This window comes from Sceloporus undulatus, chromosome 1 (genome assembly GCF_019175285.1).
Source record: "Sceloporus undulatus isolate JIND9_A2432 ecotype Alabama chromosome 1, SceUnd_v1.1, whole genome shotgun sequence".
Taxonomy (NCBI): Eukaryota; Metazoa; Chordata; class Lepidosauria; order Squamata; family Phrynosomatidae; genus Sceloporus; species Sceloporus undulatus.
Genome location: NC_056522.1, coordinates 246,760,249 through 246,774,093, shown reverse-complemented (window position 1 = coordinate 246,774,093; position 13,845 = coordinate 246,760,249). Strand labels below are relative to the sequence as shown.

Genomic DNA, 13,845 nt, shown 5'->3' with positions numbered 1-13,845 from the left:
AATAATAATAATAATAATAATAATAATAATAATAATAATAATAATAATAAATTTTATTTTTACCCCACCTTTCCAAAAAGATGATCAAGGCGGCTTACAAAGGATAAAAGCAGTTACAATACAAAATAAAACGATTACAGTATAAAAGTTAAAACATTACTACGTAAGATGGGAACAGGAGTCAGGAAAAATTACACATGTCCAGGGTAATAACAATCAAATCACAATAATCCGGGGTCAAAAAAGGAAAACAAGGGGCAGAGAAAAAACAATTAACTAAATTGAGAAGGCCAATCGAAATAAGTATGTTTTTAAATTCTTTTTAAAAGAATCTAATGAGGCGGCGGAGCGGAGCTCTACAGGGAGCTTATTCCAGAAGGATGGGGCAACGATGGTAAAAGCCCTCTGAGAGGTCCTCACAAGATGAGATCTGGGGACCTCCAACAAATTAGTCCCAGATGTTCTAAGTGTGCGGGGCGGATTATATGGGGAGAGGCAGTCCTCCAAGTACCCTGGGCCCAAGCCATTTAGGGCTTTATAGGTTAAAACCAACACCTTGTATTGAGCTCGGAAGCGAATAGGCAGCCAATGTAGATCTTTTAGAATAGGTGTTATATGGTCCGACCTGGAAGTACCAGCGACCAATCTGGCTGCCATATTCTGTACCATTTGCAGCTTCCGAGTTTGGTACAAGGGTTGCCCCATGTAGAGCACATTGCAGAAATCCAATTGAGAGGATTAATAATAATAATAATTTTTTTATTTCTATCCCGCTGTTTGCCAGGCAATCATAGCGGTGTACAACAAATTAACCAGGGAATAGGGATCTAACCTGTACAGTGTTGAATGTATTTACACAATTGAAGAGAGTGAGCTAGCTTGTGTGCCCATTCCTTGAGTTTTCTGATCTGGCCAGGGTGGTACATGCCTTAGTTAAATCTTATTTGGTGTACTACAACACAAAAGAAGACCTTTTCTTAGTGTGCAGTGTTGTTTAAAAATCTTGTTTTCCCTTTTAATTTATTTTTTAAATGATTTTTAATTCAATAGATAGTTTCATCACACACTTTGGCAGAGAAAACGAAACTATAAGTCCCAGGATTCCATAGGATGGTGCTAGAGTATTGTACTTTTAAAGTGGTGTCAAACTGCATTATTTCTATAGTGAAGATTCACCCTATGTTGGGTACTAGTGAGAACAGATTACCCCACAACAAAAAATTGCTGAAGACAACCTGTCTGCTCTTACTGCTCGGCAGAGTAATAATAATAATAATAATAATAATAATAATAATAATAATAAATATTTATTTATATCCCGCCTCTTCCGTTTTGAGGATCGAGGCGGGTAACAGCAGAGTTTATATAATATACAACAATAAAAACAACAAGACTCCAGCCCAACCCTCCCCCCCCAGTATAAAATTAAACAATAAAACATGGTTAAAAATACATAACAATATAAGAAAATTAATAAGCAAACCACAAAAAGAAAAATAATAAAAGGAGGGGGATTCAGTTGGTTCTGGACATTATCAATCGGGGAAGGCCTGCCGGAAGAGAAAGGTTTTTGTCGCCTTTTTGAAAGCCACGAGCGAGGATAATTGGCAAATCTCTTCCAGCAGGTCATTCCAAGTTTTTGGAGCAGTGACAGAGAAGGACCTCCGGGAGGTCACCGCCAGTCTGGTGTTTCTAGATTGTAAAAGGTTTTTCCCGGAGGATTGGAGTGTACGGGAAGGATTGTATGGGAGGAGGCTTCCTTCAAGTAGACTGGACCCAGGCCATGTAGGGCTTTATAGGTGATAACCAACACCTTGTACTGTGCCTGGAAGCTAATAGGTAGCCAATGTAATGATTTTAAAATAGGTGTAATATGGTAGAACTTGGATTTTTCGGCGACCAGTCTGGCTGCCATGATTTGTATCAATTGGAGCTTCCGGACATGGCACAAAGGTTGCCCCATGTAGAGCGCATTGCAGTAATCAAGACGGGAGGTTACTAGAGCATGTACGACCATTTCTAGGTCCCGCTGCTCCAGGTAGGGGCACAACTGACGTATCAGCCAAAGCTGATAACAGACACTCCTGGCTGTCGCATAAGTCTGAGAAGACAGTTGAAGCGACGAATCCAGGAGCACACCCAAGCTGTGGACGCAGTCTTTCAGGGGAAGTGTGACTCCATCTAGAACTGGTGAACTTATCTCCATACCCGGATTGGGGTTCCCTATCACGAGTACCTCCATTTTATTTGGATTCAGCTTAAGTCTATTTTCCCTCACCCAATCCATTACCGACTTCAGGCAGTCATTCAGGGGGGAGATGCCCTCTTTGGTCGCTGAAACAGTCGGAGACATAGAGAAATAAATTTGGGTGTCATCAGCGTACCATTCTCTGGATGATCTCACCCAGCAGCTGCATGTAAATATTAAACAGGATGGGAGACAGAATGGCACCTTGAGGGACTCCAGATGTCAGCTCTCTCATAGAGGAGCAGCTGTCCCCCAGCATCACCATCTGGAATCTGCCCAAGAGGTAGGAACATAGCCACTGCAAAGCAGAGCCAGCGATTCCCAACTCTCTCAGGCATTCCAAAAGGATACCATGGTCTATGATATCGATGGCCGCTGAAATGTCCAAGAGCACCAACAGGGCCACACTTCCCCTGTCAATGCACAGATGGAGATCATCAACCAAGGCGACCAGGGCAGTCTCCACTCCGTATCCCAACCTGAAGCCAGTTTGAAATGGATCGAGATAATTGGTGTCATCCAAGACTGCTTAGAGCTGGTTTGAAACCACCCTCTCGATCACCTTACCCAAAAAGGGAAGAAGAGATACTGGGCGATAATTGTTTTTATCCAGGGGATCAAGGGAAGGCTTCTTTAGAATGGGTTTCACCACTGCTAATTTCAAACTTGATGGAAAACAACCTTTCCTGAGGGAGGCATTGATTATCGATTGTAGCAACTTCAAGGTTGCCTCACCTCCCTGGATGGCCAGCCAAGATGGACAGGGATCTAGAGGGCAGGTGGTCTTTTTTACCTTACCAAGCAGCTTGTCTACATTATCAGTACTCATAGACTGAAAGTGATCCCAGATAACCTCACTAACAAAGTCACTAGACACCTCTCTTGTTGACTCTGTACTAATGCCAGAGAGCTAAACATTGGCAACTAGGAGTGGTAAGGGGTAGAATATAAGGATCTGAACTTTCCAAAAGAGTTCATAAGGAGTGATAGCTCTCATATTCAACCTATACACACATCCCATATGCCTATGGGGTGGATAACACACTAAATAAGCTTTTATTACTTAATCAGGCAGGCCTGTAGCAAAAAGTAATAATAACAAAGCTTTCAGGTAGTCGCAGTTTCTCTGGCACACTGTGCAAGGTCAGCTCATGCCGTAGGAATGGACAAAAATGCTGTGAGAATGGGATGATTATTGCTAGTTTGCCTGAGAAAGTCTCCACACCTTCCAGGAATTTAAAGATTAGGAAAAGTCAGAGTCAATGGTCTCATTGTGGGAGGAAATTTCTGAGCCCAAGAAATTAGTCCATTGAGGCAGCATCTAGTTCATAGGGAGGACCCCAGTAAACATGCGATGAAGGACTGCTTAAATCAGCAGAAGGAATATGAGTTAACTTTGCATTTGCCTTTTTTATTACTACATCCCCCTTAACAACTTCATGCAATCAATAAACCATTGTTTTGGATCACTTGTGAGCCTGTTTCATTTTGACAGACCCCTGGAGCCTTACGGAAAGGAGCCTTAATTGGCCTGAGAACTAAATGAATCAGGGCCCTGGAATTACACAACCATTACGCAACCATAAAGCAGATAGAGAACCTTTGATCTGCAGATTGTGGCAATGATGCAGTCAGGTTTGTGATGGGAGCCAGGATTTGAACAGGAGCTTTCCCATGTTCTTAGGGGGGAAGTAAGCTGTCTTGACAGGATCTCCAGGATTTCTGTGCTTAGAATATTTGATACATTTAGACATAGATGGTGGTAGTGATGTGCCCCTTCAGTCCTTTGATCAGTCAGTCAGTTAAGTGATCAGTGGATCAGTTGTGAGCCTTTCTGACTTAATAGATCTTTGGGAAAGGGTTATCTCTGTGTCCTACCACCATCATAGATGCATTTGGTAAGATATGGGAAAAGCCTGAGAATCAATGTGGTGCAGTGGTTTGAATGCTGGACTATGAGTCTGGAGACCAGGGTTCCATTCCCCACTTGAGCATAAAAATGCCCTGAGTGACCTTAGATAAATCACACTCTCTCAGCCTCAGAAGAGGGCAATGGCAAACCCCCTATGAAGAAACTTGCCAAGAAAACTCTATGATAGGTTCGTCTTAGGGATAGCCATAAGTCAAAAATGACTTGGAGGCACACAATAACAACAACTGGGAGAAACGTACTCAATGGTTGCTCCTGAATTGTGGAATTCCCTCCCATGGAAGGCCCAGATGGCCCCCTCTTTATTCACTTTCCACTGGCACCCAAATACTGTACCCTTTTATTTAAGCAGGCCCTTGGTTTTTAACTAAGGGTGTATCTGCACTGCAAAATTAATACAGTCTGACACCACTTTAACTGCCATGGCTCAATGCTATGGAATTTTGGGGTGTGTAGTTTTTTTAAAAAAAATATTTAGCCTTCTCTGTCACAGAGCTCTAGTGCCACAACAAACTAAAAATACCAGGATTTTGAATATATTATGCTTTTAATCTTCTTCCTATGTTTTCATGGGTTTTTTAACTTTTTTAATTTAGTGTTTTTAATCAAAACGCGTTTTAATGTTTCTCTCCCAACTTTTTCCCCAACCTGTTAAACACATAGCCATATTTAGTCTTAATTAGTTGTAAGCCAAATGGTTTTGTACCAGGAGAAAGGCAGAATATAAATTTTAAAAAATGTGAGACCTCTGGATGGGATTCCAATGCAAGCCTACTAAGATCTCTAGGGGCTAGTCTACATGTAAGTGGTTTGTGCAAATACCTGTGGATTCTTGCACATTCACACTGACACTTAATTGTCTTCATCTTGCTCTGCAAATTGGTATTTATTTGTCCTCCCTATGCTGAAAGTACACCACCATGTGAATCCATGTAAAGTGGACAGACAGCCAAACACTTGATAATGCACATTGTTGTGGATATGCTGATAAAATCAGAAAATCCTTTTTCAGTTGAGTTTCTGGAGTCCCCCTGCCTGCCCCACAAAAGCCCAAATTCCTCTGAATCACACATGGTCAGATCATAGTCTAATGCATTCAAATGGCAAGTATTTTAATTTGGTAGACACACCCAAGGTCTTACCACCCTTCATGTCCCATTTGGTGGGCATGTAAGAGAGGGCTTTCTTGGTGCTGCTCCCCAGCTGTGAGTCTCCCTACTGATGATGGCTGTTGTCTTTTTAAAAAAGAAACAAGCAGGCAAGTCTTTAACAAGTGACTTGGATGCTGCCAAAGAGGATTTGAACTGGGTGGGTTCTGTGTTTTAAGTGGGCTTCCTACTCTTCTGTATTTTACTTTGCATTCTATTTTAATTGGGTTCATTTTTGTTCATTTTTACTGTTTGCCACCTGGAAAGGGTATGAATCCAGTAAATAAATAAGCCAGATTCAGTATCAAAGGGAAACAAAATTGGGAGATTCGCCTTCTATCATGCAGTGATCCAGAGAGCCAAAACCTGTCCCAGAAACACATGTTCCACCAGTAACCTATAACTTACACATTATTGCACCAATTTGTGCTCCCTATTCTTCACCCCCTCCTGCACACACATACACACCAGCTGCATCCCATACTTGCTAACATTTCACAGATGAAAACCAGAATGTGTGGAGCCACAGAACAAACATCAGAGTGTGGTCAAGATGGCAAAAGTTATGAATGAGGAAGAGCAGACGAGCTAGGAGAGGCTGCAGCAAATTGCTTTTGACTGAGCCTACTGGGAAGAGCAAGATTCTTTCCCTCCTCAATCCCTGCTGAGTGCAAACTACTTTAGCATTTTGAACTCAGTTTGCAGCGACTGAAATAAGCTGATGACCAAGGATGAACGAGGGAAGGAGAGAAACTGGGATGTTTTAAAAGCAGATGAAAAAGTGCCATGGCAGTAGATTAAAGGGCTAAGCGGACTGCCTCTTTGGAACAGTGTCCCGCTGCCCCTTTCCTCGCTGGATTGCAGCCACAGCAACTACACAGCCCCAGTCTGGTATTTTTCTGGCCCTAAAAAGAACAGCAAAATGCCACTCCTTTTGAAGCCGGGAAAAGAGTGCTTTTGCCGCCATGGCAGCACTTTCCAGCAGTCCTTTTGGTGTGTGTCATATGAACGCCACACCAAACGAACACCGTAATGCTGCTCACCGTGCGAAGTCAGAGTGAGCATCATGTGGTCACCATGCCCCCACTCGGCCCCAAAGCCAGTGTTAAATGCTGGTCTGTTCAGCCTTTTACTTGGGACTGTCCTTGCCACATTGGGATGATTGGAGAGTGTGCTATCTCAAGAGAGATTCATTTGTGCTGTTCTCTACTATGGCATCCCAATTTTGGGATACCTTCCCCTTAGTGACCGACTGGGGATAAAGCCACTGTCATTCTGATGCCAGGCTTTTTACTAAAGATGCTTGGCATTTAATTGATTTTATATTAATCCAGCATGCATGCTTTTCAAATAAGTTTATACTTTTTTAGCTGGTGCTAAACTGTTTTCTTTTTGCTTGTTGTTCATGTGTTTAATTTGGTTTTAGCCTATTCAATCTTTTTACTGTTTTAAATTGATCACATTGCACTGTACATTACCCTGAAATGTATTGATATAGAGTGAGATGTAAATATTTAAATTAATAAATATATGTGGGAAAACTACAGGACTAATTAGCTTTGCACTGCTTGCAAGACTTTCTTTGCTGTGCTACTTTTGTGTGACATTTGGTGAGTGCTATACAGCGTTCAGAAAAGTTGGCTTTGCGGTAGTTGTTATTGTCTTGGTTTGCAGTTCCTGGAATATGACCATGCTGGCTGAGGGATTTGTAGTCCAAAGAGGTACCTATTCATACTCAGCTCCTATAGAATAGAAAGACAGCTGAGAATCTATCCTACAGCATAGAAAACTTCTGTCACTGAATTTTCAGCAAGTCACTGCCCACTTGTGCACCAGCCATGGGACTGGGTGAGGTCAGACACTTGGCATCATATTTGTACAGCTTCTTCAATATAAAAAGTCACAAAGGTAGCTTGTAAAAAGTCTGGTCTACAGTCAGCCACATCCAAACAGGTATGAGTCCAAATTCCATTGACTTCTGCTGCAGTCAGGCCATAGTGCCAAAGATTGCTGTGTGGTCTCTTGCATTATTAAGAGCTCATGGTTAAATAGCTTGTAAGACAACTATCTTCCACATGTTCAGTAGTTCAAAACCTGAATGGAATGGAAATATCTTCTAAAAAAAGACTCAGTTGTGAAAAACCAACAAACCCTTTGTTTTGAATGCCTTTGTTTCCACTGCTTCATCCTTTGCCATCCTGAGTTCGTCACATGAATGAACATATCCATCAGGATCATGCATGGATGATGTGAGGATGATGTCATAACATTATGTAGCCAGTCAGATTTGATTCTGACACTTGGGTAAGAGAGTGCAAATTCAAAAATAATTTTACTTTTTGCATGGATTGCTGATCAAACTCCCCAAAAGGAACAGATTTTCCTTCTGGGCCCAACTCAGCTCTGGCCTCCCCTTCTCTTCTACTAGGCTTTTCTGATGATTTTGCAACTAGGGAGTTCTTACAAAGTTATTCTCATCCTTTATGTGTTGGACATTCAGTTTGAACAGCTCTTGAAGCAAGAATAGAATAGGGTTTGGGGTTTTGGTGGCAGGAATGGTTTACATTAGGCCATATTTGATTTTTTTTTAAAAACAGACAAACCTTGTACATTTGATTTTGATTACACAATACATGAGCTAAAGAGCTTGTTTATAAACAATACTAAAGTTGTTTTCTTATACCACCTTTTAAAAAAAGATTTCTTGCCCTGTTTCTTCACGCCTTGTTGGGGTATTCTGCTATTATTTTCGATAATAGATTTTTTTGAGCCTCGCAGGGATAATCTCCCTGCTCCCTTTACTTCGCCCCCATGCAACCTGGCCTTATTAAGTCCATAATCTATTTTGATGTCTCACCTGGGTGTGATACGCCAAGCATGAACCAGGCCTGCTATATCTGTACTGCTGGTGAAGGGAAGGAAAAAATGGATAAACTTATGCCAGGCACTAAGAGTTTTTTGAGGTACTTTTCTTTCTCCTCATAGTACAAATGGGACATTATTTTCGTGTTTAGCCAAATTGTCTCCTGTGGTTCAGACATGTGTGGGTTCTGATCTAAGATTAATGAATTATTAAATAGTTAGTTTGTGCAACTGAGCATTTAAACATAGAAACTTACCGGGAAGGTTGGGAGGGTTGTCTTCTGAAAAGAAAAGTAACTTCCAATCCTTATTTTGGCCACATTAGATGAAGATTTTCACATCTTGAGTAGCTGATATGCCCATTATACATGTTTTGACTGGAATTGATATTCCCCATAGGAATCTGTGGTTTAATCTGCACTGCAGAAATAATGCAGTTTGATACTGCTTTAACTGCCTTGAGTCAATGCTATGTGATTCTGGGATGTGTAGTTTTTTTACATATTTAGCCATCTCTGTCACAGAGCTCTAGTGTCACAATAAACCCAGGATTCCATAGCTTTGAGCCATGACAGTTAAACTGGTGTCAAACTGCATTACTTCTGCAATTCACATGCACTCTGTGGGAACTTTTCCCCCTTCGTGTCATTGAGAGCACCTGTACAAAACAGCACAATGAATAGCTTTCTTCTTCCTCCCCCTTTTACCCCTTTCTTTCCTGTGTAGAAATGGAAGAGCATCCTGAAGGATCTATCACTGAGAATGTTGTGGATGGTGCAACCAGTATTGTGAATGGAGGCGGATGGATAAAGCCCCTCAATAATGGCAAGGAAATTGCTGTAATTCGTGACAAGGTGAACGAGCAACAAAAGCAGATGGGCAAGACTACTAAACATTACCCTGAGCTCCGCCCACCATCTCCCAGGGTGAGTTAATGGAATGACATAACCAGTAAGGTGTCCTCAAGTACCTGCCCTGCTTCTTCTCCATGAGTTCAAAGTGCTACCCAAAGTGAAGGTCCGTAGACCAGTTCTCGTTCACAAGTCATTAGCAGCTGGTACACTGAGAGTTTCCAAGAAAGTAAAAAACAGTTGTAGACAGTGAGCACAGATAGCTGTCAGTTCCCCGTACACTAGGGAATGGAATAGCTAGTACCCTACATCAGAAAGCCTGAGAAACATAGCTCAACACTTTTACAAATGTATGGTTGTTGCACTATGATGACCACTTAGTGAGAACGCCCCTGACCCAATCTTTTAACAACCTTGAGGTTTTAAACAGGAGACCAGAAGGCCCTTGTTTTGTTTGTTTGCTTGTTTTGCTTAAACCAGTTTTTTGCATATATGTATAGGACTATACCAACATAGGACCAAATCAGAAAATTAAATAGCAAAATCCAATTCATATGTTATGGCCCCTAGCTTAAATAATAATTGTTCTTTTTAAAAAATAATCTTTCAAAGCAAGTTGTTTTGGTTGTGAATTTAAAGATTTATTTTTGAATAGCATGTCTTGCACTATAAAATAAATTTATTCAAAAGAAGCAATTGACACTGGGTGCTGGTCTAAAAATCATAGAATCGTAGAGTTGGAAGAGACCACAATGGCCATACAGTCCAACCCCCTGCCATGTAGGAACTCTCATTCAAAGCATCCTGGACAGATGGCCATCCAGCCTCTGTTTAAAAACCTCCAAAGAAGGAGACTCCACTACATTCCGAGGGAATGTGTTCCACTGTCGAACAGCCCTGTCAGGAAGTGCCTCCTAATGTTGAGGTGGAATCTCTTTTCCTGTATCTTGCATCCATTGTTCCTGGTCCTGTTCTCTGGAGCAGCAAAAAACAAGCTTGCTTCAAATATTTAAACAGGGCTATCATATCACCTCTTAACCCTCTCTTCTCCAAGCTAAACATCCCCAACTCCCTACGTCATTCTTCATAGGGCATGGTTTCCAGACCCTTCACTATTTTAGTCGCCCTCCTTTGAACATGCTCCAGTTTCTCAACATCCTTTTTGAATTGTGGTGCCCAGAACTGGACACAATATTCCAGGTGGGGCCTGACCAGAGCAGAATAGATTGGCATTATTACTTCCCTTGATCTAGACACTATACTTTTATTGATGCAGCCTAAAATTGCACTGGTCTTTTTAGCTGCCGCATCACACTGGTGACTCATGTTTAACTTGTGGTCTACTTGGACTCCTAGATCCCTTTCACATGTACTCCCGTTCAGCCAGGTGTCCCCCATCCTGTATCTGTGCATTTCATTTTTCTGCCCTAAGTGCAGTACCTTATATTTCTCCCTGTTGAATTTCATTTTGTTAGCTTTTGCTCAGCCTTCTAGACTATTCAGGTCATTTTGAATCTTGATCCTGTCCTCTGGAGTATTTGCTACTCCTCCTAATTTGGTGTCATCTGCAAATTTGATAAGTATGCCCCCAATTCTGTCATCCAAGTCATTGATAAAGATGTTGAATAGCACTGGGCCCAGAACACAACCCTGTGGGACCCCACTGGTCACTTCTGTCCAGGATTGTTCAGCACCCTTTGGGTTTGGCCGGTCAACCAATTACAAATCCATGTAACAGTTACTTTGTCTAGCCCACATTTTATTAGCTTGTTTGCAAGAATGTCATGAGGAACCTTGTCAAAGGCCTTACTGAAATCAAAATATACTATATCCACAGCATTCCCTTCATCTACCAAGCTGGTAATTTTATCCAAAAAAAAAATTAGATTTGTCTGGCATGACTTCTTTCTCTGAAACCCATGTTGACTTTTTGTAATTATGGAATTGCCTTCTAGATGTTCACAGACTCTCTGTTTAATGATCTGCTCCAGAATCTTTCCTAGTACTGATGTCAGACTAACTGGACGATAATTGTTGGGATCCTCTTTTTTCCCCTTTTTGAAGATGGGGACAACGTTTGCCCTCCTTCAGTCTGCTGGGATCTCTCCTGTTTTCCAGGAGTTTTCAAAGATTATTGTCAGTGGCTCTGATATTACATTTGCCAGTTCTTTTAATACTCTTGGATGTAGTTCATCAGGTTGTGGGGACTTATATTCAATGAACAACTGTTAATAGACTGTTAAAGTTAAAAGATTTAAATTCAGATAGTCATTGTTGTTCCATTTAGAGGGTTAGAAAATGGTAATAATAGCCATACTTTGAAAAAATAAGAATAATTGATTTAAAAACAAACAAACAGGAGTATGTTGTTTTGTGGTTTTTTTGGTTTTTTTACATAATTTGGTTTAATCCAACCTGGTTTTTAGTAGCCAACCCTACTTCCTAGAAGGGCTAGACTGGTTCCCTCCTTGCTGTACTTTTCTCAGATTTTTTTATTCCAACAGGCATTTGAATGTTTATAAGGTTTTAATAGTGTACTGCACTGTTTTTATTTGTTACATTTTCATGGTTATGTTTTAAATTGTTCTTAATTCTATAGGGAATTTAATTATATGTTAACAAAAACTTCTTGTATGTTTTTACCAAAATATGTTTTATCTGTATCTTTGGTAATTTTTGTAAGACATTGTGAAGGATTTCCAGATGTGAAATTTGTTGTGCCACAATCCCTTATGATGGGCAGCACTAGGAGCTGTTCATCTGGAAGCACTCTTTGATCAAGATCATATATTGCTTCAGCAGAGCATAAATATCCAACATAGAGTTTTGTTACCCATCCTGTATACCGAATATCAGTGTAATGCCACATATGTGGATCAATGGCTAATGTGCATGGCTGGCAACTCATTATGCAGATGGAATATGCAATGCACTAAGGCAATGCATAGAGACAATGCACATTCACATGTCACTCTCTGCGCTTTCATGTGCTGTTGTATGCACAATGGTCCCACATGCACAACTCTGCATATGCCATTGTCAATGGATATGATTATTGCACTTTGTCCAAAACTCTTACTCTGCATTCATAGCACAACAGAGCCCTGCAGGATGCCAGTCTTACTAGATTACCACACTACACTCTTATAGTGCTGCTATTCCGCATTAACTGCTCTGTCTGCCTCCTGTTGCATTCTGGGATTTGCAGTTTACGGAGCCACATGTAGACTTCTCAACCAGAGAGCTCTTAGGCCTCACTGAACTACAGACCCCAAAATTCAACAGAAGGCAGCCAGAGCAGTAAAAGTAGAATAGCAGCACTATAAGAGTTTAGTATGGTAATGTGGCTAGTCTGAAACAAAAAATGAAGCGTTAGTATTAGGACTTCATTATAGTTAGTTACACTTGTGATAGATCAAGGGCATTGTCATTCACATGCACATGCGCATACACTGAGACTAGAGATGCCCTTATTTCAACAGAATTGTCAAGTGGTGGGGAAAGTTTCACTGGCAACAATGGTAACAAACAGAAGTATATGTTTGTATACCAGATGGGAGTGTCAGAAGATAGATTATGATCCACTGGGGCAATTTTTTAATGAACTGCCTAGTTGTTGTTGTTGTGTGCCTTCAAGTCATTTCCATCTTAGGGAGAACCGAAGGGGAAGCAATCATGGGGCTTTCTTTGCAAGATTTGTTCAGAGGAGGTTTGCCAGTGCCTTCCTCTGAGGTTGAGAGCATGTGACTTGCCCAAGGTCTTAAAGAAAACAAGTTTTTCTCTCCATATATGATTAGAGTCTATGCTGCAGAATTTTGAGCATAATTTCGCTTGTGTGGGATATTAATGATATGATTTTAAAGTTGCTGCAGTCTTTTGTGTCTCCTTTTTGTGGAGCAGGATGTGCAGTCTGTCCTCCCCATATGCGGGGGATCCGTTCTGGACACACACACACACACACTCCGACTCATGTATGGAGAGAACAGTGTATGCTCAAGCTTCATAAAAAAATAATGAGGTATGTGCTCGGGGTGGTGTGGGACGCACCCCATTACTTCTGCCGGAGCTTGCCTGCCGCGTAAGCTCAAAGCTGCGGAAGGCAAGCCCACCTATGGGAAGGGCTGACTATATATTGATCATTTCCAATCTGTTGGCCACTGTTTTGTTTTCCCTATTTGTTGACATACTGTATATTAGTTAACATTAGACTTGATTCTGTCTGTGTGGATTGTTGCAGTTCTATTGGAATATCATCTTTTTTTGGTGATTAGCCCCCCCCCTCCCCAGTTTCTCTTATTGCAATTTCCACCTCGCTTTTTAGAATTTGAGGTTCATCTTCATATGGTTCTTCATTCCTTTCCCCCCCCCCAACTTTTCTATGCATTACATCCAGTGTTGTTGTTTTTTATTTCTTCTTGGTCTTTTAGTATGTTCTTTTTCTTGTTATAAAGCTCCCAATCCTTGGTTTGAACTTCCCTTTGAGTTCCCAGTTCTTATGGAAGAGGTCTCGCATTCTTCCTTTTTTGTTGTTGTCTTCTATTTCTCTGCATTGCTTGTTATGTACATCCCTACAGTAAATAATATTGAAGTTTATGTCAGGAGCATGGGAACATGTGCACTAGCATAATGAAATGGAAAAGAGGAAATGGTAAACAAACAAACAAGACTGGGAAAGAAGATTTGTCTTCATTAAACTGAACGATTTTGGCAGGGCCTACGAGGAGAGCTTTGACACCAAATTTTCAGTCAAGATTACACTTGGCATCATCAACCAGAGTGCAGGGATAATTCCTCACAATAGACTTT

At 41.0% G+C, this 13,845-nt stretch overlaps 1 protein-coding gene across 1 annotated transcript in view; it reads left to right on the top strand.

The window, feature by feature from the left end:
- IGFBP2 (insulin like growth factor binding protein 2) overlaps positions 1-13,845 on the top strand; it is a 135,841-nt gene that overhangs the window by 108,448 nt on the left and 13,548 nt on the right. The window contains exon 2 of the mRNA XM_042455290.1: positions 8,915-9,114. Coding sequence (XP_042311224.1) covers positions 8,915-9,114 — 200 coding nt within the window. The remainder of the gene's footprint in view (positions 1-8,914; positions 9,115-13,845) is intronic.